This window comes from Eutrigla gurnardus (genome assembly GCF_963514095.1).
Source record: "Eutrigla gurnardus genome assembly, chromosome: 8".
Classification (NCBI taxonomy): Eukaryota; Metazoa; Chordata; class Actinopteri; order Perciformes; family Triglidae; genus Eutrigla; species Eutrigla gurnardus.
Window position 1 is genome coordinate 14,077,354 of NC_139922.1, and position 22,247 is coordinate 14,099,600.

Here is a 22,247-nt window from a genome sequence, read left to right on the forward strand (position 1 = left end):
TGAACGGAAGAGGATTAGGGCCACATGTGCATTTTGTTTTTGAGTTCTGACTTTAAAGTCAGAATTCTGAGATTAAAGTCAGAATTCTGACTTTAAAGTTAGAACTCAAAAACAAAATGCACATGTGGCCCTAATCCTCTTCCGTAATATTTTGAGATAGGTCAATATTTTGAGAAAGTTTCTCCTTTTTTCCTGACAGTGGCCTAAATGGGCTTCCATACTTGCAAAGTTCAAGAAATAAAATACATTTATAAGACTCTTGTAACAATGCTAGCATAATAGGCCTATGTATTTGTCTTGTCTTAATAGTCCACCGATAACGGCGCATTGCCACAGTAAATACCGGTATTCAGATTATTGTAGAGGACCGGTAACATGTTTCAGTCAGACATGAAATGATTCAGAGTGAGAACAGGCACCAGAGCTAATCTCCCTGTATTTGTTCAGAGTGAAGCCGCGCCTCCATCCGCCGCCGCCGCCGCCCGTCAGGCAGGCAGGCAGCACCTGAGGGCGCAGGTCAACCCTGCGCAACTCCGTCTCCATCACTTCAGCACGGACAGGAAGCGACGATGCAGCGAGGCCCGACGCACCTGCGCCACGTTTTACTCTGCTTGCTTTTTGCACAAGGCGCCGCCGAGCTGCCCATGTGCAAACAGGTGAGGACATATTTCACATTTTATTATTATTAGCCGTTTCTACATTATGAATAACAACCCATGCGAAGCTAAACTGACTCTTGTAATTGTTCCAATTCTGACAATTGAATGTGTATATTAAGGTTTGATCAGGTAGAAAGGTAAATAGGTGAAAATGTAATTCAAATTCAGCAAAATATGCCACATTTCTGAAAATGTTGGAAGATGGTTGACCTAAAGCAACGTGAACAGCCTTGAACAGTTATATGTTTCTAGGGAAACATAAACATATGAACATATAATAAAGTGATATGTTTGACTGTTTGAAAATCAAACACAAATAAAGAAATATATACATTTGATCTATAACGGCATATTTGTATTGGGACAACCCCAAAGCTAATTTTTGTAAAACACATCCATTTGTTAATGAGAAATGAACATATGTTTCTGTAAGTGTTTGACTCATATATATACACAGGTCATTCACTTGTGCTCTCTTCAGTGTTCACCAGAATGTCCATATGTTACATCCACTGCCTTGCGCTCCTTGCCCTTCTGTATCTGGTTCAATTTGCATAACAACAGTGGCTTCAGTTCTAAATGACTCAAAGCAAATGTTATCAGCACACTTTGAACATTACCACGGTGTGTGGAATTAAGATATGAGAGCTGAGGGGAACGTTAACAAAACTGACCTGTAGTCTTGTCATCTGAGTCTAATGGCCTTACAGATGATGATGATTCGGGGAAGGAGATTAGTCAGTTTCCATGCCAGTCCACTGACCATGAGGAACAGCGGTCACCATGTCTTGTTGCCGTGGTTTCCTCATGTTTGTTTAAGGCAGGTGATTCCGCTCCAGCTCATCCCCAGTTCGATGCATTTTTACATCAGATCCTCCCACCCGAGGACACGTGAATCTGATACCCCAAGCGCAGATAATGTAGTAGCTCTAATCAAAAACACAAGTCCCAGTTGAGTGCTGCTGCTGCTCCGTTTCTGTTAACTATTAATCCCTGAAGGCTGTGTGTGGCCTTGTTTTGGTCTGACTTTCCTTGGAATATTACAGCCTGCTGTCGACCAAGATTACAAGATTACACCGTGTGCCTGCTCCGCACGATTGTTTTCGGAGGGTGTTGCACCAAGAAGACACCCTTTGACATTATGTTAAATTCCTAATTACATGATTACGGGTGGGACTGTGTTTGCCGGTCACCTACTGTCAGTATCTCCAAAACACGCTTTGTGCCTGAGCTCCTGCTGTCTCCAAAGTCCCTGCGACAACACTGAAAATTACATGTTTACAAAAGGATCGACTAATCAGCATTTTCTCCCCCTTCGGCTGTGTAAATAAACTCTGAAGGGAGTTTCACTGGTGCAGAGTTGCCGCACATCCTAGATGAGGTAGATAACAGCAACAGTTGAGACGGCCTCCTGGGCAAATATTAGCTGTGACTTTTATTTGGAAAAGAGGCATGCCTGGTTGTGGAGAAGAAATTCCAGAGGTATAAAACAACATGCATAGTGACTTGCAGCTTTATGAATCAGCAAAAGTCATTCGATGTACTCCTATGGTTTTGTGTGTAGTTTTTTTTAGCTGTGTGAAACTAACACCTGTGTTTTGTCCTTGCAGTCAGATTATCATTTTGAGTACACAGAGTGTGACATACTTGGGTCACGATGGAGAGTGGCGGTTCCCAACAAAGCCGAAACGTGCACAGGCCTCCCAGATCCAGTCAAAGGCACCCAGTGCAGTGAGTGTCCTGCTGTCATGTCTCATTTTATCACAGCTTGTGTAAATATTGAGTCTGTTCCGTCCACGTCCCCATCATACATTTTCCCGTTCTTTTCCTCTTACAGCCTTCTCCTGTAGTGAGGGGGAGTTCCTCGACATGCAGTCACAGGAGTGCCAGAAGTGTGCAGTCGGCACCTACTCGCTGGGCACCGGCGTGGCCTTTGATGAGTGGGACAGCATACCGCCTGGTTTCGTCTCCCACGGAGTGGCGTCGGACGGCGGGGATGCCCAGACAGACTGCTCCAAGTGAGTATACATGCCTCTCTTGTATAAAGCAGGGGTTTTCTATGTCTCTTGGTTTTCTCACTGTGTCGTTCCTTGAGAAGCTCATCAGACTGTTTCTGCTGCTGATGTTTCTTCCAGCTCGACCTGGACACCAAGTGGTGATTACGTGGCCTCGAACACCGATGAGTGCACTGCAACGCTGTCCTACGCCGTGAGCCTGAAGAAACCTGGAACTGTGTCCTTTGAATATTTCTACCCAGACAACAGCATTTACTTTGAGTTCTTTGTAAGTGTGCGTTAAAATGACTGCTGACGGCTGTTTTCAGGGGGAATATTTGGTCAGCACACGTTTTTTTTCCTGTGCTGTAGGTGCAGAACGACCAATGTCAGTCTACAGACGACAACAGCCGGTGGATGAAGACCTCTGAGAGCAGCTTCATCAAATACACGGTTTGTTTAGCGTAGCACCTCATTACACCTACTTTCATCTAGTAGTCATTTGCTGAAGAATTCAGATTAGAGGTTTTACTCTCATGTCCACATTCACTCTGTGCAGCTTGATCTTAAAAGCGGCAACAACGTGCTGTACTGGAGAACCACGGCGTATATGCTGCAGGGCAGCGCCGTCAAGCCGGTGCTGTTAAAAAACATTGCCATCTCAGGTAGATTATCCCTCGCTGTCTTAAACACCCGTTCTCAGCTATTTTCCTGGTAATGATTGCTAAATGATGGATGGTTTTCTAACAGGGGTGGCCTACACATCAGAGTGTTTCCATTGCAAACCCGGAACCTATAGTGCAAAACCAGGATCTGCCCGCTGCAACCCCTGCCCCGCGGAGACCTACTCCAACAAGGGGGCCGCCGTTTGCCATCAGTGTGAACCAGACAAATACGCAGGTATGCACGTTCATATCATTGATCAGCATATTTCTTTAACTGGTAGATAGGTCTCAACTTACAACTATGCCGTGTTTGCATGTCACACACGCAAGGCAGTCTGTATGCAAATACTATCTTTACTGCTAAAGGGTGTGAGTTTTGTCTTATCCCTGGATCTTAATCTAAGCTGTGTGTTTTCCCCTCACCCCGCCTGCCGTTTCCCTCTGGTTTCTATTTTTCCAGAGGCTGGTTCAGGGAGCTGCAAACCGAGACCTGCATGTACAAACAGTGACTACTTCTACACCCACACCCCCTGTGACTCTGAGGGAAAGGTAATGTAGAAACTGACGTGTGGGGGCAGAGCTTGTGTAGGTTCAGTAGAGGTGAACACAGAGAACAGACCTTGAAAAAAGCTGGTAGCCATCTGGTGTAACTATTGGGTTTCTTTAAATATGAATCGTCTGGCTCAATTCTGCTCACCACAGAGCACCTGGTGGCTTCGTTCATGTATTCATGTCTACCTTGTGCCTGTGTGTCTCAGACTCAGCTCATGTACAAGTGGATCCAGCCCAAGGTGTGCAGTGAAACTGTTAAGGGAGCTGTGAAACTGCCTGCATCAGGAGAAAAGCAAACCTGTCCTCCGTGTAACCCGGGTTTCTTCGTCACCAACTCTTCTACATGTGAACCTTGTGACAAAGATTTCTATTCCAACGGAACAGGTGCTGAATCAGTACACTCCTTACATGCATTTCACACTGAGGGGCTTGTTTGTACGGTTATACATGCATACTTATAAAAGATGTTAATCATTTGACACTAAAGTTGAGTTAATATGATTTTAATAAAAGATTAAAAAAAAGACTCCCAGATTACCAAAAGTGTTGCTGTAAAAATGGACTAAATTGACAAGACATCTTAACTGCAGAGTAAAAAACATCTGTATCCTGACATAATAACGCCGTACTTCCTCACAGCCTGTACCAAGTGCCCTGTTGGCACGGAGCCAGTGGTGGGTTTCGAGTACAAATGGTGGAACACGATGCCGAGCAACATGAAGAGCTCTATCTTCCGACGAGAGTTTGGCGACTCCGTACAAAGCACAGGTGAGACACTTATTGTTGGCAACCCAGTGTGAACGTAGAGGGCAGACACCACGGCAGTCGGATGATAATCAGCACACACACAAAAAAATTAATTTAATTTAGTCATTGCTGTCGGTTATGGAGATTTTAAGTAATATAACAGAAAGTGTTTCTGAATAGAATGACCTACTCTGCCTTTAAGTATCTTTAAGATGGCGCATGTCGACCTGAATGATCGCACGTGTCTTTGTTAATGTTTTTTATTTATTTATTTGAATTTGTAATGACAGCATGGGAGGTGGCTGGAGAGTACGTCTACACCGCTCCCGGGGATCAGGACTCAGACTACCTGATGCTATCACTCAGCGTCCCTGGATACAGGTGAGGTCAAACATGTCTGAATGAATCATCGATACACACGTTATCCCAGGGGGAAACACTGAATGTCATGTGCTTCCACAGGCTGCCTCAGTCCACAGTCAAAGACAGCGAAAGCAGCGAACTCTCTCGTATCACGTTCGTCTTTCAGACCACGTGTAGAGCCGACTGCAAATTTTACTTCATGGCGGTGAGGGGAACTGTTCCAACATGTAAAGGAGTAAAAGCTTGCCGTTAGAATGAATATGTTAATGAGGTGAGTTTGTTTGTCTGCAGGGTTCCAACGAGTGGAACAACGATGTGGTGGAGGGCTGGAAAGGCAGCAACAGCAAACAGTCGTACTCCTACCTGATCCAGAGCAACAGCACCACCAGCTTCACTTGGACGTTTCAAAGAACAGAGGACGCTAACATGGTGACATACAATTTTCTTACAATTTCTGCTTTTATAGTTTACTTCAGTCAGACAGTGTAAATAAATGAGAAATGCAGCGGGACAGATTGTGCAGCGACTCAGTTGGTGACACCTTGTGTTTCTCTTCCCTCAGGAGAGGAAATACAGCGCTGATGCTGCAAAGATCTTCTCCATCCACATCACCAATGTGATTGGAGGCGTGGCCTCTCAGTGTCGCCGCTGTGCCCTCAGCGGCTCTAAAGCCGGCTCTGCCTGTGTTCCCTGCCCTTCGGGGAACTACATGGTCAGTGGGACGGGAGCGTGTAAGAGCTGCCCAGCCAACACCTTCATCAGGGCCGGTCAGCCCGTCGGAGAGGACGCTTGTGTTCGGTGTGGACCAAACACACAGAGAAACATGGTATGCATGTATACAGGGCTTTCCTTAAGGTTCATTCTGGGATGTTGGGAACTTTTATAACCTGGGAGTTTACTAAGAATTACACACTGTGGGTTTAAGGCTAATTTTCACATTTTCTTTACTCTATCTCTCCATGTTTAACTGTTTTTAGTTTGAAAAAAATAAATAAATAACAGAGACAATAAGAATAACAGACCATCCTGCACCTCTACACCCTCCACCTCTCCATCCTCCACCTCTCCACCCTCTCCATCCTCTACTTCTCCACACTCCACCTCTCCATCCTCCACCTCTCCACCCTCCACCTCTCCACCCTCCACCTCTCCATCCTCTCCATCCTCTACCTCTCCATCCTCTACCTCTCCATCCTCTCAATCCTCCACCTCTCCATCCTCCACCTCTCCATCCTCTCCATTCTCTACCTCTCCACCCTCTACCTCTCCACCCTCTACCTCTCCATCCTCCACCTCTCCATCCTCTACCTCTCCACCCTCCACCTCTCCATCCTCCAGGCCGGCACAGCTTGTCTCAGTGACTGTGCATTGAACGTGCGGACGGGAAGAGGCACGCTGCTGCAGTACGACTTCTCTGCTCTGTCCAATGTCACTGGCTTCCAAAGCAGCCCCCGCTTCACCAGCAAGGGCCTGAGATATTTCCATCACTTTAATTTGGGTCTTTGCGGGAAAGAGGTGAGAAGCTGTAGTCCTGATGACTTTTTTTTTTTTTACATTTCAGCTGAACGTTGCATTTAAACCTGCTGTGTTTTTCTAACAGGGCAGAGTACCAGCGGCTTGTGTGGAAAATGTGACAGAAAGCGGGAGACAGGTCAAGGGTTACGTCTGTCAGTCCACCGTGGTTCCTTCTGGCATCAGGAGCCAGAACATGGTGTCCACCCAGCCTTTCATCATTGCTGACTCAATCATCGGTATGGAATTAGAGGAAATGTTTTTAGATGAGTCAATACCAGATTTCATAAAAGTGTATTGCTTTGTGGGGTTGCTTGTGACAAAGGCGGAACTTCTGGTTTGCATTGTGCGCATCATGTGTAATATAAATATGGTGCATGTCCTCTCATCCTGAAGGTTTGACCACCGACACGACCCTGAGTAACATCTCATCTCCAAAGTGGCTGTTTCCCTCTGAGACTAGCCTGCCAGATGTCATCTTCTATTACAAGTAAAAACGTCTAGTTTTTTTTGTTGTTAATTTGATTGTATTTTTAAGTATGAAGTGTAATTGAGAATCAAAAACAGTCTGGAATATAGCACATCGTGGAAGTTAAGAGCTTTCTGTTTCCAGGTCCAGTGAGACGACTCTGGCTTGTAAACAAGGCCGGTCAGCCACCATCAGACTGAGATGTAGCCCCACAGTGATGGCTAAAGACCACATCACACTGCCAAGGTATCTTCTCTTTTACTTTTGACCTTTCAAGAGTTGTCTGCACAACATCTGACTTGACACACATACTGAACTACGGCAGCCATATTTGGCGCTAACATGTCACACATGTGAGAATCAGAGCTGTTGACAAATGACACCTTGGAGATCCTTTTCATCACATGAAAATTGTAATAATCTCTCTTATCTGTGTTTTCCTCCGCAGTAAATGTTCAGAGGGGACATGTGATGGTTGTACTTTCCACTTTCTGTGGCAGAGCCAGTATGCATGTCCACTCTGCACCAAAAACCACTACCGAGAGATTGTCAGCGCTTGCACCCAGGGAATACAGGTAGTGCTGCACGGGCGTGGACAGAGAACTTATTTAAACTCCTCAACCCACAGACCCACAGGTCCATCACAAATGTTCAAAAAAGTCAACTATGGCAGACCACATTATGTGGAAAACATTTCCCGTTTAAATGTTAATGTAGGACGTCTCACATTTCACTTAAGGCACTGACAATGTGATGCAGACACAGCAAAGCATTGGAACACTCACATGGGACATTTAAAGGAATACTTTGACATTTTGAGAAATTAGCCTGAGGATTGGAAACAATTTGTCCCGTTTGTGTGTTTCAGAGAACCACTTATGTGTGGCAGCAGCCATTGCAGTGTTACGGGGGAGAGTCACTACCGGCACAAAAGGTCAGTGCTTGTGTCACTCTGGATTTCTGGCTCAAGTTTGGTGTTTCCACGGGAACGATTGCTGCGGTGCTGCTCATCTCTATCAGCTGCTATTTCTGGAAAAAGACACGCAAGTGAGACCTCGTCATACTAATAAATATAATTAAAGCTAAAGCATAAGCTAATAATTTGAAAACTCCAAAGGAACGTAATTTATGTTGTCAAGATGTTATTTCCCTCACAACCTCTGTTTGCAGACTGCAGTATAAATATTCCAAGCTGATGATGACCTCTGGAGGTAAAGAGTGTGAGCTGCCCACTGCAGACAGCTGTGCAATAATGGAGGGCGAGGACGCAGAGGACGACATCATGGACCTCACCAGGAAATCCTTCTTCACCAAAATACGGTCCTTCTCACGAGAGGTCAGTAACCCATTTATTTACATACACTGAGCTGCTTATAAGGCAACTCTTCATGCTTTTGTTATGTTCAATGTGTTTTCAGAGGACATCAGACGGATTTGACTCAGTTCCACTTAAATCATCATCTTTATACTATGAACGAGAGGAAGATGACTCCGATGAAGCTTAATTCAGAGGATTAACAGAACTTTCTACCGGAGTGCAGAGGAGGAGTTAAACGGAGTCACAGACTTGGGCTGTTGAATGCATTTTATTTATTATAAAGATATAGGCTTACTGTGGGAATTTTAAAAAGATGTAAAGAGAGACAATTTAATGTAGTATTATTTGTCATACATTAAGTTGCGAGCCCTAATATTTGCAATAATAGAAAGTCTCCATATTGGGGATATTCTGTATTTTCAAAGCCCAATCGTTTATTTCAAATTGATATAAGAACCAAAACTGTGGATAAAGTTACAATTGTTGTAAGACCTGATAATTGAATATGTACATTTTACATTACTGTGAATTTGTGTTTTTTATTTTTTTTTAATTGTCTTCTGTTATTTTTTATTCATTTATTCTGTTTTTTTTATTAAACAAGCCATCCCATTCAGTCTTAAAATGTTATTTTACTTAAGCTTAATATAATCAATATGACGTAATCTTGCTTTATTGTGAAGTAAAGACATTTTCTGCAATAAAAACTTGCTGCAATATGATCTTAGAAAGAACATCTGAAGGCAAAATTAGAGGTTGTTTTGAATTTCTAGAATTTTGCTGTCAGATGTTCTTACTAAGACCATATTGCAAAGCATGAAAATGATTGCATCACATCACATTATGTATCTTATGTTACTTTTGTTTTGTGTTACTTTAACTGGTATGTGCATTTTCATGTGATATATAAAAATATATATACAAATTACTCTTTGTGGTTATTGGTTTAATTTAGAAAAATAAAAACAGTTTTATCCCACATGCACATACAATAGATGTCATAAATATTTAACCGAAGATTGTTAAATCTACATGTCATGATACGTTAGTCAACAGGCTAAAGCAGAAATACATATTAATCAAAATGTTTCTCTTTTCTGCAATTTTCCATGAAAGATTTAAATAATAATTCCACAACACATATCTTAAATATTACATCATTATCAGCAGCAAAGAAAATTTACCCAAGTAGCGCACGTAAGTACTTTAATTAACTGCTGCTTTAGATAGATAGATGGATAGATACTTTATTGATCCCGAAGGAAATTCAAGCATCCAGTAGCAATAACATACATAGAACATACATTATACATTAAAAAAACACACTTTAAACACTAAAAATGACACAACGAATCGGGGCTACTGGATCAGCGTACTGCTTGCGCCGGTGCCGGAAGACTTTAGATACTTGCAGATTAAGCTTAAACATACAAAACACATGATCATCTTATAATTTATAAGTAAATAAAGGTATATCAAAGTGTTGAATGAAATATACCATGACTTTCTTCAGCATTGAAATGCTATTTACATGTTAATGCATTACCGATACAATCATATAAATAATGTAACACTGCATTCTGCCGCATTCTTTGAAGTTTATTTTTAAATGCTGAACTTTAGCTTGTAATAGCGTATTTCTGCAAATAAAGATTTTCACACTTTTGCTGACTTGGGTTTTGTTATAATTTAATTTTCATTTTTATCTTTTTCTGTCGTGATAATAAACAAATTGGAAAACTGAACTAATATTTGAGATGAAACAGAAAATCATGGGCAACATTATGGATTCATGTGTTCCTGACCTACCCACTATATACTCAGAAATCTGTTATTGCTCAACCCAGGTACAACATAAAAACTTTAGGAGATCTAAAGAAGTATCTACCTTATTACATATTTGAAAAAATCAGCTTATTACATTTTCAGCACTGAACCCCCATATAATTTGCATATATAATTATTTTGGACCAAAATATTGAACTTGTGGATAACCTTGTATAATAGCCATACTGTTCTGCTTATATTTAAGAAGATATCTGTGTCATCTGTTGGGGTGATGCCTTCGTGTCCACTGAATGTCCTGAATGGTTGGGAATTCTGGTTAATCAATCCACGTTTTAACACACTCTCAAATAGTTCAAAATTAATTCAAATCTAAATGGGTGACGTTAGCGATTTCTGACGGAATGCCCCTCCACGATTTTGAAGATTGTTCTTTTTTTTGAGGAGGTGTCTCGTTTCCTTTTTTCTTTTTTCCGGTTGCACCTGAAAGCAGCACGGGTTTCAGTTTCTGTCGTCTCATAAGGGCTCGCTTGTTTCTCTCGCGAGACTTTACGGCGTGTTGCAAGCGGGGCGAAATCTCGTGAGCTGTCTGAAAGCAAGCGGAGAGGAACAAATAGCGTGAAGATTTAAAAGCGTGCATTTAGCAGACGGTGATTTTTTTCTCAAGTAGGCAGCACCGTCAATGTCGATTATTTTAAGTTCTTTAACGACGAAAGACGCGTAAATTAGCTCCTCTCCACCTAACTTGTGTGAAAGTTTAGCTGCACGGCTCGGAGGACCCACCTCGGAGCAGAAAGTCGAGTCGGTGGTCGGCCGGCAGTTGGTTCTGCAGGAATGTCGCAGAAAGAGAGACCGAAATTTTATCGGCAGGAGGTCAACAAGACCATATGGGAAGTCCCGGAGTGCTACCAAAACCTGTCCCCGGTTGGTTCCGGCGCCTACGGATCCGTCTGGTAAATCACTTTACACGCTAGTTTGTGAACTTTTGTGTAGACGAGTAGTCACCTAAACTTAACCTCCATTCATTTAGACGAGGCCTGCGCTGCAGATGCTAAAGTTAGGTTAGCTCGTCCTGATTGTTTGCTAGCAAGGTGGAGCCACGATGTGCCTTTCAGCAAAAAACAAAAACCCCCGAAAACCTGTTGACTTGTTTTGCGTCTCGTGTGATCAACTTGTATAACTTGTATTCAGCTTATTTAACCGCATATCTGTTCACACGGCAACACTAAACTATGTTAACTGTTAAACTGTTGAAACATGACTTGCGTCTTTATCTGATCAGTGGGCATGCTAAAAATCACAGGACATACTGATCATTCAGTATTTCTAATTTGACATTATAGATGCAGATCCCGTTTCTACGGGCTAATTTAATGGCATTTGCTTTAGAAAGACATATTTAAAATTTACAATCTAAGTTTTAATTTCCACCAACAGGTGATGTAATTTAAGTAGGTAATGTTGTCGTTGTGTGGTGTTGGATTTGTTTGTCATAAACTACTACAAATATGATTTTGACTCACTACATTGATATGGACCATGTGACAAAATTTCTATTATTGGTGCTTTCATATGAATAGTTGAATATAATCTCATATTGTCTAAGAGTAAACGAAACAAGTTGATAAGGAGGAAAAAATATGCTTTTCATCTCATGAAGAATTCTTTGGTGATCGACAAAAATCAAACAATTTTAATAATTGATAATGTCATTTAGTGAGGAAAATACCTGGTTTCAGCCTCTTAAAGGTAAGGATTTGTTGCTTTTCCTTTTTCAATTGTTCAAAATTTGTAAAAATAGTCGCCAGATTGATCAACAATTAAATAATTTGTTAGTTGGAGCCTTAAGTCGGACCATTGTATGACTTTAACTGTAATACCTCCAATAACACCAGGCAACTTTCCTGCTCATACAAATCCCAAGTGATAGGTGGTCTCATCAAAATATCAATATCACTAAAAAATATCTTTGTGCCTTAATGAAAGCATTTCTATAACTACTCATCTTTAAGGCAGCTCTGCAGTGAAAGTGAAAGTACAGAAGCGCAGAAAAATTTGCATCTAGTCTCTTTAATATTTTTTTATTAAAGTATTATAATTTGACTCCTTGCTGCCAGTGAGGTGAATATACTGAATACTGCTTTGTGTGCTTTAATATGATAGACCCTTTGCATTGATTTGCTTGGTGATTAAATATGTTTTGTCCTAATACTATCTAGGACACAACATTGTCGGTGGTGCACTTGATTTAGTGGGCAGATGTTTGTTTTGCAAATGGAGGCGGACAGCTGTGCTGTTGCTGGGCAATAGGATAATCTGTTGCTGGTCAGATTACTGTCTGCTCACCAGTGCATTGCTTGTGATTGTTTTCCTTTTTCCACACAGTGCACTGGCTTATATTGTCAGTGTTTATATGATGGACTAAGTTTACTGTGCATTTCTGACCAGTGTATTGATACTGGCACTGCACAATTTTAATGTTTTGATGGCACACACATATCTGAAATATTCACAGTATATCGAAAAACACAAATAATAATAATAATACACACACTGATGGCAGCAAGCTACCATTCAAGACACTGGCCTGACCATTGGGAGTAGTTAGAGGTTTAATAGCTCAACACATGTGCACTGACATTTGTATTAATACTGACAAGAAGACATTGCTAGTGATTGATAAGTATGACGGATATTAGTGCATCCCTGGTCACACTGGTTTCTGAGTCCCAGCAGTAGTTACAATGACTGTCTACTGGCTGTAATTAGAGCTAGGTGAGCTGGGCAGGAGGAAGTGTTGGGTTTGGCTGAGACAAGACTGCAGGCAGGGTTTGTCCCAATCTGCTGAGAGATGACATTTTCTGCTGATATTGCCCTTTTCTCCAGCCTTCGGCAGCTCTTACTGCATCTAATTTGTTTTTGACAGCAAAGTCAGCCCATTTGAAGCCAAGACAGTTTAAAAAAAAAATCTGAACCAGAAATGTAATTTGGAAATAAAAAGCAACTGTGTCATTTTCTGGCAAAGTGTAGATTTTTGTAATATGTAGATTTTATTCTTTAAAACAGTAAATGTAGACAAAATAATGTATGTGTGTAAGGTTATTGTGACAAGTGTATAGAATTTAAGCTTATATGTGTATCCTTTTTTTTTTTAAACAGTTCTGCCCATGATATGAAGTCTTGTTTAAAAATAGCTGTGAAAAAGCTCTCTCGGCCATTTCAATCCATCATCCATGCCAAGAGAACGTACAGAGAGCTGCGGTTGCTGAAGCACATGAAACATGAAAATGTGAGTCGACTTGTTTCTCTTCCCTATTATTGTCTGATGGTGACTGTCATAACAAAATAAAAAAAGTTGTTTTTTCTTTACTTGTGCAATGCCTGGCAATGTGTTTGTTCAGTATGTTGTCATGTTGTAATTAAAGTTTTAGGTGTTGGCCATAGTTCTGTCTTTCTGGTTTCAGTGGTTTTCATATTTTTTCAGGTGATTGGCCTCCTAGATGTCTTCAGCCCTGCTACTAGTCTGAAGGAATTCACTGATGTGTGAGTTGACTGCGTTTAGAATAATTACCGTCATTCCATTCATCTTCACCTCAGAAGCACTTGTGCATGATTTGAAAAATGTTGAACAATCTGGAGCCTTTACTTTTTTGTTGCAGCAGACAATCCTAGCTGTGTCTGGGAAACACCTGGAGACATGCCAGCTGACTAAACACACTGGAACATTAGATCCTAGACTGTCCACACTGTTAGTTATTCACTTGCTGGCTGCTGCTGGAGTTATTTCACCACCAGCTTCCTTTCCTTTTGTTTCTTGCTTTCTGGCTTTGTGAAACAGTTCTGCTTTGCTGGCAAATAGGTCGTTATTGTTTGTTGTTCTTAGAATTAGTTAGAAATGGGAAGTGGAGACGGTGACTCAATCCTTGGACGAGTGTGCTACCTCCCCTTGTTGTGTGGAATGTCTCTCTCTCTCTCTCTCTCTCTCTCTCTCTCTTCTCTCTCTCTCTCTCTCTTTCTATCTCTCTCTCTTTGTCAAACACTGAGAGACTTCTATTAAGATCAAATTGTGATGGATTTCCGTCAACCTAAGAATGTGTCTCAACTAAATACTTGGAGTTAGATTTGTCTTCCCTGCTAGTTTATGATTTCGTCTGTATGGAAAATGATTCCTGAAGATTTTACACATCCTAAATATTTTGGAGAAGTTGGGTGTGGGTTAGACACCCACTTCATGTCTGAGACGTTGGTCAACAGCATGGGCAGGATTATATCTAATACCTAACATGCATTTATGTGGGGAAGAAACCCACTCAACTGTTGGGAGAAGAATGTCATCTCCCAAAACTAGAACTCAGGAAGTTGGAGACAGTGCTCCCTGATTTTTAGCTGTGGGAAACTGCAATGACAAAAAACAAATGCTGCTAGTCATACATCTCCAGATGAGGATATGCAGTAGCTATTTGGTATGTAATCTTAAGAAAGGACTTCAACAGCTGTTAATGGGCTGTGTCAGGTGAAGTCATGCCTGTATTGAGAGCTGTCCACTATCACAACACCAAAGATACACTTTGAAGCAAAATGTGAAACATGGCTTCAGACATTGACAGCTGGGTCTGATGCCTTTTTATTCCTTGGCCATGTCCCTGACTAACCTGGCCTCCCCCGTGTGCGTGCATGTGCGTGTGTGTAACATCCCTTTTTAAAGGGGAACTCTACCATCAAATTATGTTTACAGGTCATGGGGAGTGCTACTGCATATGGGAACAAAGTTGTATGAAGCTCTTTGTGAGGCACAAGTAAGCTGTGCAAATCCTGACAACTTGCCTCAAGTGATGTCACTGGAGTCTGTGTCAGCTGAGGCTGGAGGCGACATGTTTGCACATGAAACAAGTCTGTTGGTGTGGTGTTTAGAAGTGATCTTACCAGACCTCTGCAGCCCGCTTCTTCATCTCTGTTTGAGTCATACGGCTGCATTTGTCACTACTAGCAAAACAGACTCAAATCTCTGGCCAAACATTGGGCAGTTGAATTGCGTTGTGGATAATTTAGGCCACAGGTTTTGGCAAGGAAGAATAATGCATTGAATAAAAAAAGATGATCTCTCTAGTTCTGCCATCATAAATCAGACATTGTAGAAGTGCAATGCTAACTCGGCCTGGTGCTCTTTTAATGCACAGCACTTTTGCAGAATGGCAATATAATATAAAATTGGAACAATATTTTGCATAGCAACGTACTCAAACTTGTTTCTCATACCTCCAGCAGTCTTTACTGTTGAAATGGAGAGCCATCCTCCGCTCAGATTAGCATAATGTCAAAGAGGACTAAAGGCAATTAAAGGGGTATAAGTTAGGGATGCACCGAATAATCGGTAACCGAATATATTCGGCCGAAAATGGCAAAAAAAAGCCACATTCGGCCTTCGGTGGAATGAGTTAAAAGCAAGGCCGAATAGTGGCGTGTGACGCAATGACGCAATTTTTTTTTTTTTGGCTAAGCAGACTTTTGCCAAAAGGACAATAATTCATTTGTTGTGGGTTTATCCACTTTAATGCACTTAAATTTTTTTTTGAATGCATGTTTTGTTTGAAGGCCTAATATAAATGAAAAACTTTGTGCTTTTTTTGAAAAGCAAAGGCTACTGGAATATTAAAAAAAATGTCAATATTCAATAAAAATTTACTTTATTTGAAAAACATGTCTAAGGCTATTTATGCAATATAAAAAAAATTGTGAAAAACCGCATTCATTATTCGGTATTCGGTATTCGGCCTTCGGCCAAGCGTTTAAATTTTATTCGGCTTCGGCTTCGGCCACAAATTTTCATTTCGGTGCATCCCTAGTATAAGTGGATAGTTTGGAGTTTCTCTTACACTACATGGAAGAATAACTGCTGTGAGAAGTCTCTTTATTTTCCGTACATCTGCTGGAAACTTGTAAATGTTCTCAACGCAGTATGATATCCAGGAACAATTCCAGCTATGCAGGTACTTTAAGTATGGCTCCCCTCTGCTCTAAAAATACAGAGTGAGTCACAACTGTGGTAAGGCTCCTCAGAGCTCCTGTTTCTATAGGAGAGAGGAAAACAGAGGTCACTATTTATATCTCCTTTTTTTTCCAATGCGGGTGAACTTTGGAGAGTGTCTGTGTCCCCGTGTGCTGCAGAGAACAAGTTCAAGTGTAACAGATCCTATTTTAATGCGTCTGTCTCTCCGCGCTGTGAGAGAATAGAAGAGTATTAATGAAGGGGGGCATTTGTTGAGCAGCAGACTAACAAAGCAGCGCGTGGCTCTGTATTTTGGCTGCAGCATCCTGCTCTCGCCTTCCTCCACAAGTGCAATTTGCTCATTTTAAACAACTCTGGGATTAGATTTGTATTATCCACTGATGCAGTCCCATTAGGCTCATTTATCTGGGTGTGTTGTTAAGTGACGTTCCATTTGTGAAGGGCTTGTCATTTCAGTGCCTCTGGAGAGAAGTGCGAGTGAAGAGAAGTAGCAGTTAAACCGGTTTAAGCTCACATTGCCATATGGAAATTAGTTTCTGACTGAAAACAAACTGTGGAAAAAAAAATGTTGGAAGTGCCAATGTATTCATGTAGCCATCTGGCTGTTTATGAAATGAGAAATCATTGACATGCCTTCTGATATTTGTGTCCATTTCAACTTTTATGATTGACAGGTATCTTGTGACTCACTTAATGGGGGCAGATCTCAACAACATAGTGAAATGTCAGAAACTCACAGATGACCATGTGCAGTTCCTCATATACCAGATCCTCAGAGGGTTAAAGGTGAGGTTTTAGAGAAATGGCTTGACATTTTGAAGCTTGTTTGTTTTCTTGCAAAGAGTTAGATGAGGAGATCAATGCTGCTCACAGACCTGAGCAAGAAAGCAAATGAGCTTTTTTCCCTAATTGTTAGATGAATCAATCACTCCTACATTGAACTGCAATGCCTCTGACATTATATGTAGTGGTAAATCAATTTGATGTTCAAACTGCTAATTTAATTTAACCTAATTCACATGTTCTCCATCTTTTCTTCAGTATATCCACTCAGCAGACATCATTCACAGAGTAAGTACCATGTTTGTTTGTTTGTTTGTCTGACTAATGTCACTGTGTCTTTTGACCCAAATTGAAAAGAAAAAAAAGAAGTGTACCAGGGTTTATGGGGTTTACAGGGTTTACAATTTCCACTTGGCACAGTTGGGCCTGTTCCTTGTGCAAACATTGAAGTGAAGGGAAGTCATAAATAGGACCTTTACTTTGACATGGCGTTATATTGTGTAATTCTTCTATCAATTCACATTTCGTCTTTCCTCTCTTCAGGATTTGAAACCTAGTAATCTGGCGGTGAATGAAGACTGTGAGCTTAAGGTTTGTGAAATGCTGCTCTAATGTAAAACATTGGTTTAGTCCACAGATGTGCATATTTTACAAACAAGCATGCTTTTTTTGCACTTCAATTGCTCCCAGATCCTGGACTTCGGTTTGGCGCGGCACACTGATGATGAGATGACTGGATACGTGGCCACCCGCTGGTACCGCGCCCCAGAGATCATGTTGAACTGGATGCATTACAACATGACAGGTAGATGACATTAAAAAGGTCTTCCCCAGTGACAGTTTGCACTTTAACGTCATGATACAAGAGTTTTTTGATGAGTGAATATTAACGTTTCTGTCCTACTTTTCTCTATTTTAGTGGATATTTGGTCAGTGGGCTGTATAATGGCAGAACTCCTCACTGGAAAAACTCTGTTTCCTGGAACTGACCGTATCCTTTTCTTTTGAGAGTACAGTACCTTCAGAGCTCCCCACACACAATTTACACAACAAATTGGGAGTAAAAACACATTGATATTGTTATGGAAGTACTGATTTATGATGTTTTTTGCCAGCACAGTTGCTGAAACTGATCTACTTCTTTGCTGTGTCCTCTTATAAACTGCTTTTCTCTGTCAACACGATGCTGCCCGAGGCATTTTCAGTATTCAAAACACTGATAGTAATAGTACCTGTTTCCACACTTCCGCCTGGCTTGACACCTTGCTGTAATGTTTCCACTGGCCTGCTTCAACTATTCCTACACCGTCAGTATGCATTGTTGGCTCGGGTCCACTTTCTGCCTGCACCACTGCCAGTCTTTCTATGGGCCTAACAGTCTGTGCTGTCTGTGCTCAAGATTGTGTTTATCCTTCTCCCCCCCTGTGTTTTCAGACTAAAGGCGGAGCTTGTGAGTTAAGTGTACAATAAGGCTGTCCACTGCTTCCTCTTTTGTCGTGTTGTAAACTCTCTGCAGATCACGTTTCAATACATTCTCTCCTTTGTGCAGACTTGCATGTAGGCTTTTTCTTTTGTCACATCTTGTGCAAAATGTAAAGTAAATGTAGCAAATTTGAGTACCATAGATGGGTTTTTAAGTGACATACGTTTCACAAGGAGGATGAAGACTAACGGGTCAGATTACAAGTTCTCTCATGTCCAGCATCTGGTCTTCCTTTACCGTGTGCCGGTAGACATTGATCAGTTGAAGCTAATCATGCTGCTCGTCGGAACACCAGAGCCCGAGCTCTTGATGAAAATATCTTCAGAGTCTGTGAGTTCAAAGAGATATGCAAGGTTTTCTCTAACCAATTTTCTGCTCCAAACTTTCCACCCTGTTGCACAATAACAGCATGTCCTCCAGCCTCCAGCTCTGTGGGTTTGAGACTTGCTTTCCGCCCCTGTAACTGACTGAATTAATTCATGTTTGTCATGATATGATTATGACACGTGATGAGCTCTGGCTTTCACTGATCAACTGACTGTAATGCAAAGTATTGCGTTGTATCTTTCCTCTAAATCTTTATTTATTTTTTTGTCACAATTTGCTTTGAAGCTTGAAGTTGCTTTTCAACATAACATTGTAGTGCATCTCGAGTGTAGCCACACAGTGTTAGATTGAGAAGCAGCTTCTTAACCAACTCTGCTCTGTCGCTATACTCCCCTTGACACAAGCTTCATAGATATAAACCAGCTTCAGCAGATAATGCGTCTAACAGGAACGCCCCCAGCTTCTCTAATAAGCAGGATGCCCAGCCATGAGGTGAGCCAGATCCACAGTTACTTTCCTTAGACTCAACTGTAGACTGGGGCGGGAGGACGCTTAGACCTGCTGACTTAACTTTTTCTTTTAAAGCAGAAAAAACTCTTGGCTTAGTATCCTATAGTTATCCTAACTGTTAACCCAGAATGGTTCCATACTTGCTGTTATATTTGATGCCACAATTTAACTGAGCAGCAGAGCCTCTGGGGGGCATTACCAGTGATTTAGAATATTTCAGTTTTCCAGTTTAATCCTGGTGATGTGTGTCTTTTACGCTTGCTGCATGAGATTGTGATTACCTGACGTGAACTTGTGTGGTAAAGGCATTCATGTCCTCGTTCATTTCACTCAGGTAGTAATGTCTCTTCATAATTACACATTCACAAACTGTGTGCAATAGCTAGGCTTACTCTTGGTGTTACAGTAGTTACTAACAGCACTTTCTTTGTGAAAGATGCTTCGTTGTGTTTTTTGTTGCACATTTCTTGAATCTTGCTGCCTTGCTTCTCTCAACATGTTTGTGTATAATTTACATGTTATTTTTCATTCCAAATGATGGTTATTGTCAGTCTGCAAACCTAAACCTTTCTGTTACACCTTGAGGTTTATCATCAGGAAAACGATGAAAATAGTACATTTTCACTCACACAGCTGACCAGGACAGTGGGCTCTTTTCTTTATAACAGGATATTTTGGGCTCATTATTTTCGGTTTTTAATTTTTAAGAAAAAGAAAATGTAATTATTGTAGACTCGTTATTAATTTCGCTGTAATATCTGCCATCGGTCATGGTCAGAAAAAACTACCATTCCTCATCAAATGAAGCCCTTGTTTACTGTAAACTGCACTGATCAGTGTCGTCATGGAAACGCAACAATATTTGGATGCGTGACAATAAGGGTGAAAATATTTTTTTTATTTAAGATGTAAAAAAACAAGTACAATAAGTTAAGTGTACTGCAGAGGGCCTGAGCTTTATCACCTACATATAACAGACTTATTGTATTATTTGATACAGTGAAGTGAACAGTAATGATGTGATGCAGGTGCTACATCCAACAGAAGTAGCATGAAAATATGTGGGCTTCGTGAAATGGGTTGTGCTGTATTTAGGTGACATTTTGCTACTAGTAGCAGCTGACATTTGATTTACTTGAACTTTATGTATTTTCCCAGGCCAGGAATTACATCGGCTCCCTGCCACAGATGCCCAAGAGGAACTTTGCTGATGTGTTCATTGGTGCCAATCCACAAGGTAATACAACACATCTGCTATCTTGTTATTGGGGAGAAATTCCAAATAAAATATTTGGTATAGCTTTACTTTGTGAGTTATATTGGTTTTAACTAAACTTTGGTCAAAATTCTCAAACTCTCCGATTGAGCTTTAGCTCTGTTTACATGTTGACATATTTTTAAAGCTGTGGACCTTCTTGAGAAAATGCTGGTTCTGGACACCGACAAGCGGATAACAGCAGCAGAGGCTCTTGCTCACCCCTACTTCGCTCAGTACCACGACCCGGAGGACGAGCCCGAGGCCGAGCCGTACGACCAGAGCTTCGAGAGCCGCGAGTTGGAGATCGAAGAGTGGAAACGTATGTCATTATTCTACACAGAAAGTCTAATACTGTTGTATCAAAAAGTGAAACTTCCTCAGGTATTGCCATGTCATACTGACAATATAAATTCTCTGATGTGTGTTTGAATATTTTTTACAATTCTTGCAGGATTAACCTACGAGGAGCTGTGTAGTTTTGAGCCACCTATGTTTGATGAGGATGACATGGAGTAACGACACGCGCTACCCACATCGAGTCCAGCCTCCGACAATTCGCAACGTGAACATGTGCATTAATGTTAAACAAATTCTCAGACACACTTGTATCAGAGTGCCTACCAGCCTTTGTCAGTCTTTTAGTAATGGAGAAAACATTGTCCTTGATTATCTCTTGTAAGGAGATCATTACCAGTGCAGGTAAAGGAAGAGCTTGACGTGTTATCATCATTCTTATTTATGAACCACTAATGTTGATGGACTGTTGCTGGGAAATGGCACTTCTTGCCAATAGCTTTAAATAATTTTATATTCTTCAGATTTTTTTTTAAAATTCCGACTTTGATGACTCGTCAATGTGATACTCAGATGCTGAACGCCTGGACCTATAGCTGTGCATTTTGTGTTTTTAAATTTTCTATTGAGTAACTTATGAATAAGCTTCTGTGTCCATCAGTTGAAAACAGATTATGCTCGTCTACCACTCGCCGTCACTGTCACATATAATACTGGGTCACATTTATTTGTAAAACGATTCAGTTATCTTAATTGTTCCCATATTTTCAAAGAGATAACTTTGATGGGTTTCGTGTGTGACAATAGATTTAATGTTTTTAGGTATTTGATTTGAGAATGTGCCTGTTTTGTGTAGGCGCTGATCTTCAGTGTTCGCCAAATTAAATGTTCACATTTTAATGTTTATTTTGATAGTTAGATGCTCTGTGAGACTCTTATACGCAGAAAAATATGAGTCTCCGTTGTTGAAAGACTTTTCAACAAGGCACCTAAGAAGTAGGAAAAAAAATCATGGGTACATGCTCTACTCAACTGTAAATATCTGAGTTCTTTTTTAAATCTGAGTTAATTATGCTTATGGTATGAAGCAATCACTTTTAGTATGTACATCAGTTGAATCAATTTGCGTGTGTTTGCGAGAGTGTGTTGTTGGTTTACAGGAATTTTAAGTGTCATGCTCAAACCTCTAATAGAAATACTGCTTAAATGTGTAAAAGAGGGATTTCAGATGTATTTATACTTTGTGGAGGTGGTATTTATGAACAACAATCGAAAGATCCCTTAAACTATTTTCTGTCCAGCAGAGTAACTACTATCTTCAGACCTTTGTTTAACAAAATAAAGACTTATTTTTAAGAGACCTACATTTTTTTTTTTTGTATTTCCTTTTTTTTCCAAACACACATTTATCAGCTGTGCCAAACCTCAGTGATTTAATTTGATAATGAAAATATTGATGCAGATCATTTTTACTAAGAGGACTTCAACCTCTACATTTATTCAGCATTTTGAAAATTCAAC

General features: G+C 40.8%; 2 protein-coding genes across 3 annotated transcripts; both read left to right on the forward strand.

Moving 5' to 3' along the window:
- Positions 1–537: 537 nt before the first annotated feature.
- Positions 538–9,513, forward strand: elapor1 (endosome-lysosome associated apoptosis and autophagy regulator 1). Its single transcript, XM_084016187.1, has 22 exons — positions 538–656; positions 2,270–2,390; positions 2,497–2,677; positions 2,795–2,942; positions 3,026–3,106; positions 3,213–3,318; positions 3,404–3,553; positions 3,779–3,867; positions 4,077–4,254; positions 4,510–4,638; positions 4,908–4,998; positions 5,080–5,185; positions 5,272–5,409; positions 5,543–5,806; positions 6,319–6,495; positions 6,581–6,731; positions 6,889–6,982; positions 7,106–7,207; positions 7,410–7,536; positions 7,830–8,008; positions 8,132–8,297; positions 8,380–9,513. The coding sequence occupies exons 1-22, from the start codon at positions 570–572 to the stop codon at positions 8,464–8,466; spliced, it is 2,952 nt and encodes a 983-aa protein (XP_083872313.1). The 5' UTR covers positions 538–569; the 3' UTR covers positions 8,467–9,513.
- A 1,119-nt stretch (positions 9,514–10,632) lies between these two features.
- mapk14a (mitogen-activated protein kinase 14a) lies at positions 10,633–22,092 on the forward strand. Of its 2 annotated transcripts, none has more exons than XM_084014617.1 (12): positions 10,633–11,017; positions 13,224–13,353; positions 13,549–13,607; positions 16,746–16,857; positions 17,113–17,142; positions 17,398–17,445; positions 17,545–17,659; positions 17,774–17,845; positions 19,077–19,156; positions 20,333–20,411; positions 20,578–20,751; positions 20,884–22,092. In XM_084014617.1, exons 1-12 carry the CDS (start codon positions 10,899–10,901, stop codon positions 20,946–20,948), a joined length of 1,083 nt encoding a protein of 360 aa, XP_083870743.1. In that variant the 5' UTR covers positions 10,633–10,898; the 3' UTR covers positions 20,949–22,092. The 2 variants fall into 2 exon arrangements, with proteins under 2 accessions (XP_083870743.1, XP_083870742.1); XM_084014616.1 differs by lacking the exon at positions 19,077–19,156 and adding an exon at positions 18,588–18,667 and having other exon boundaries at positions 10,635–11,017.
- Positions 22,093–22,247: the final 155 nt, after the last annotated feature.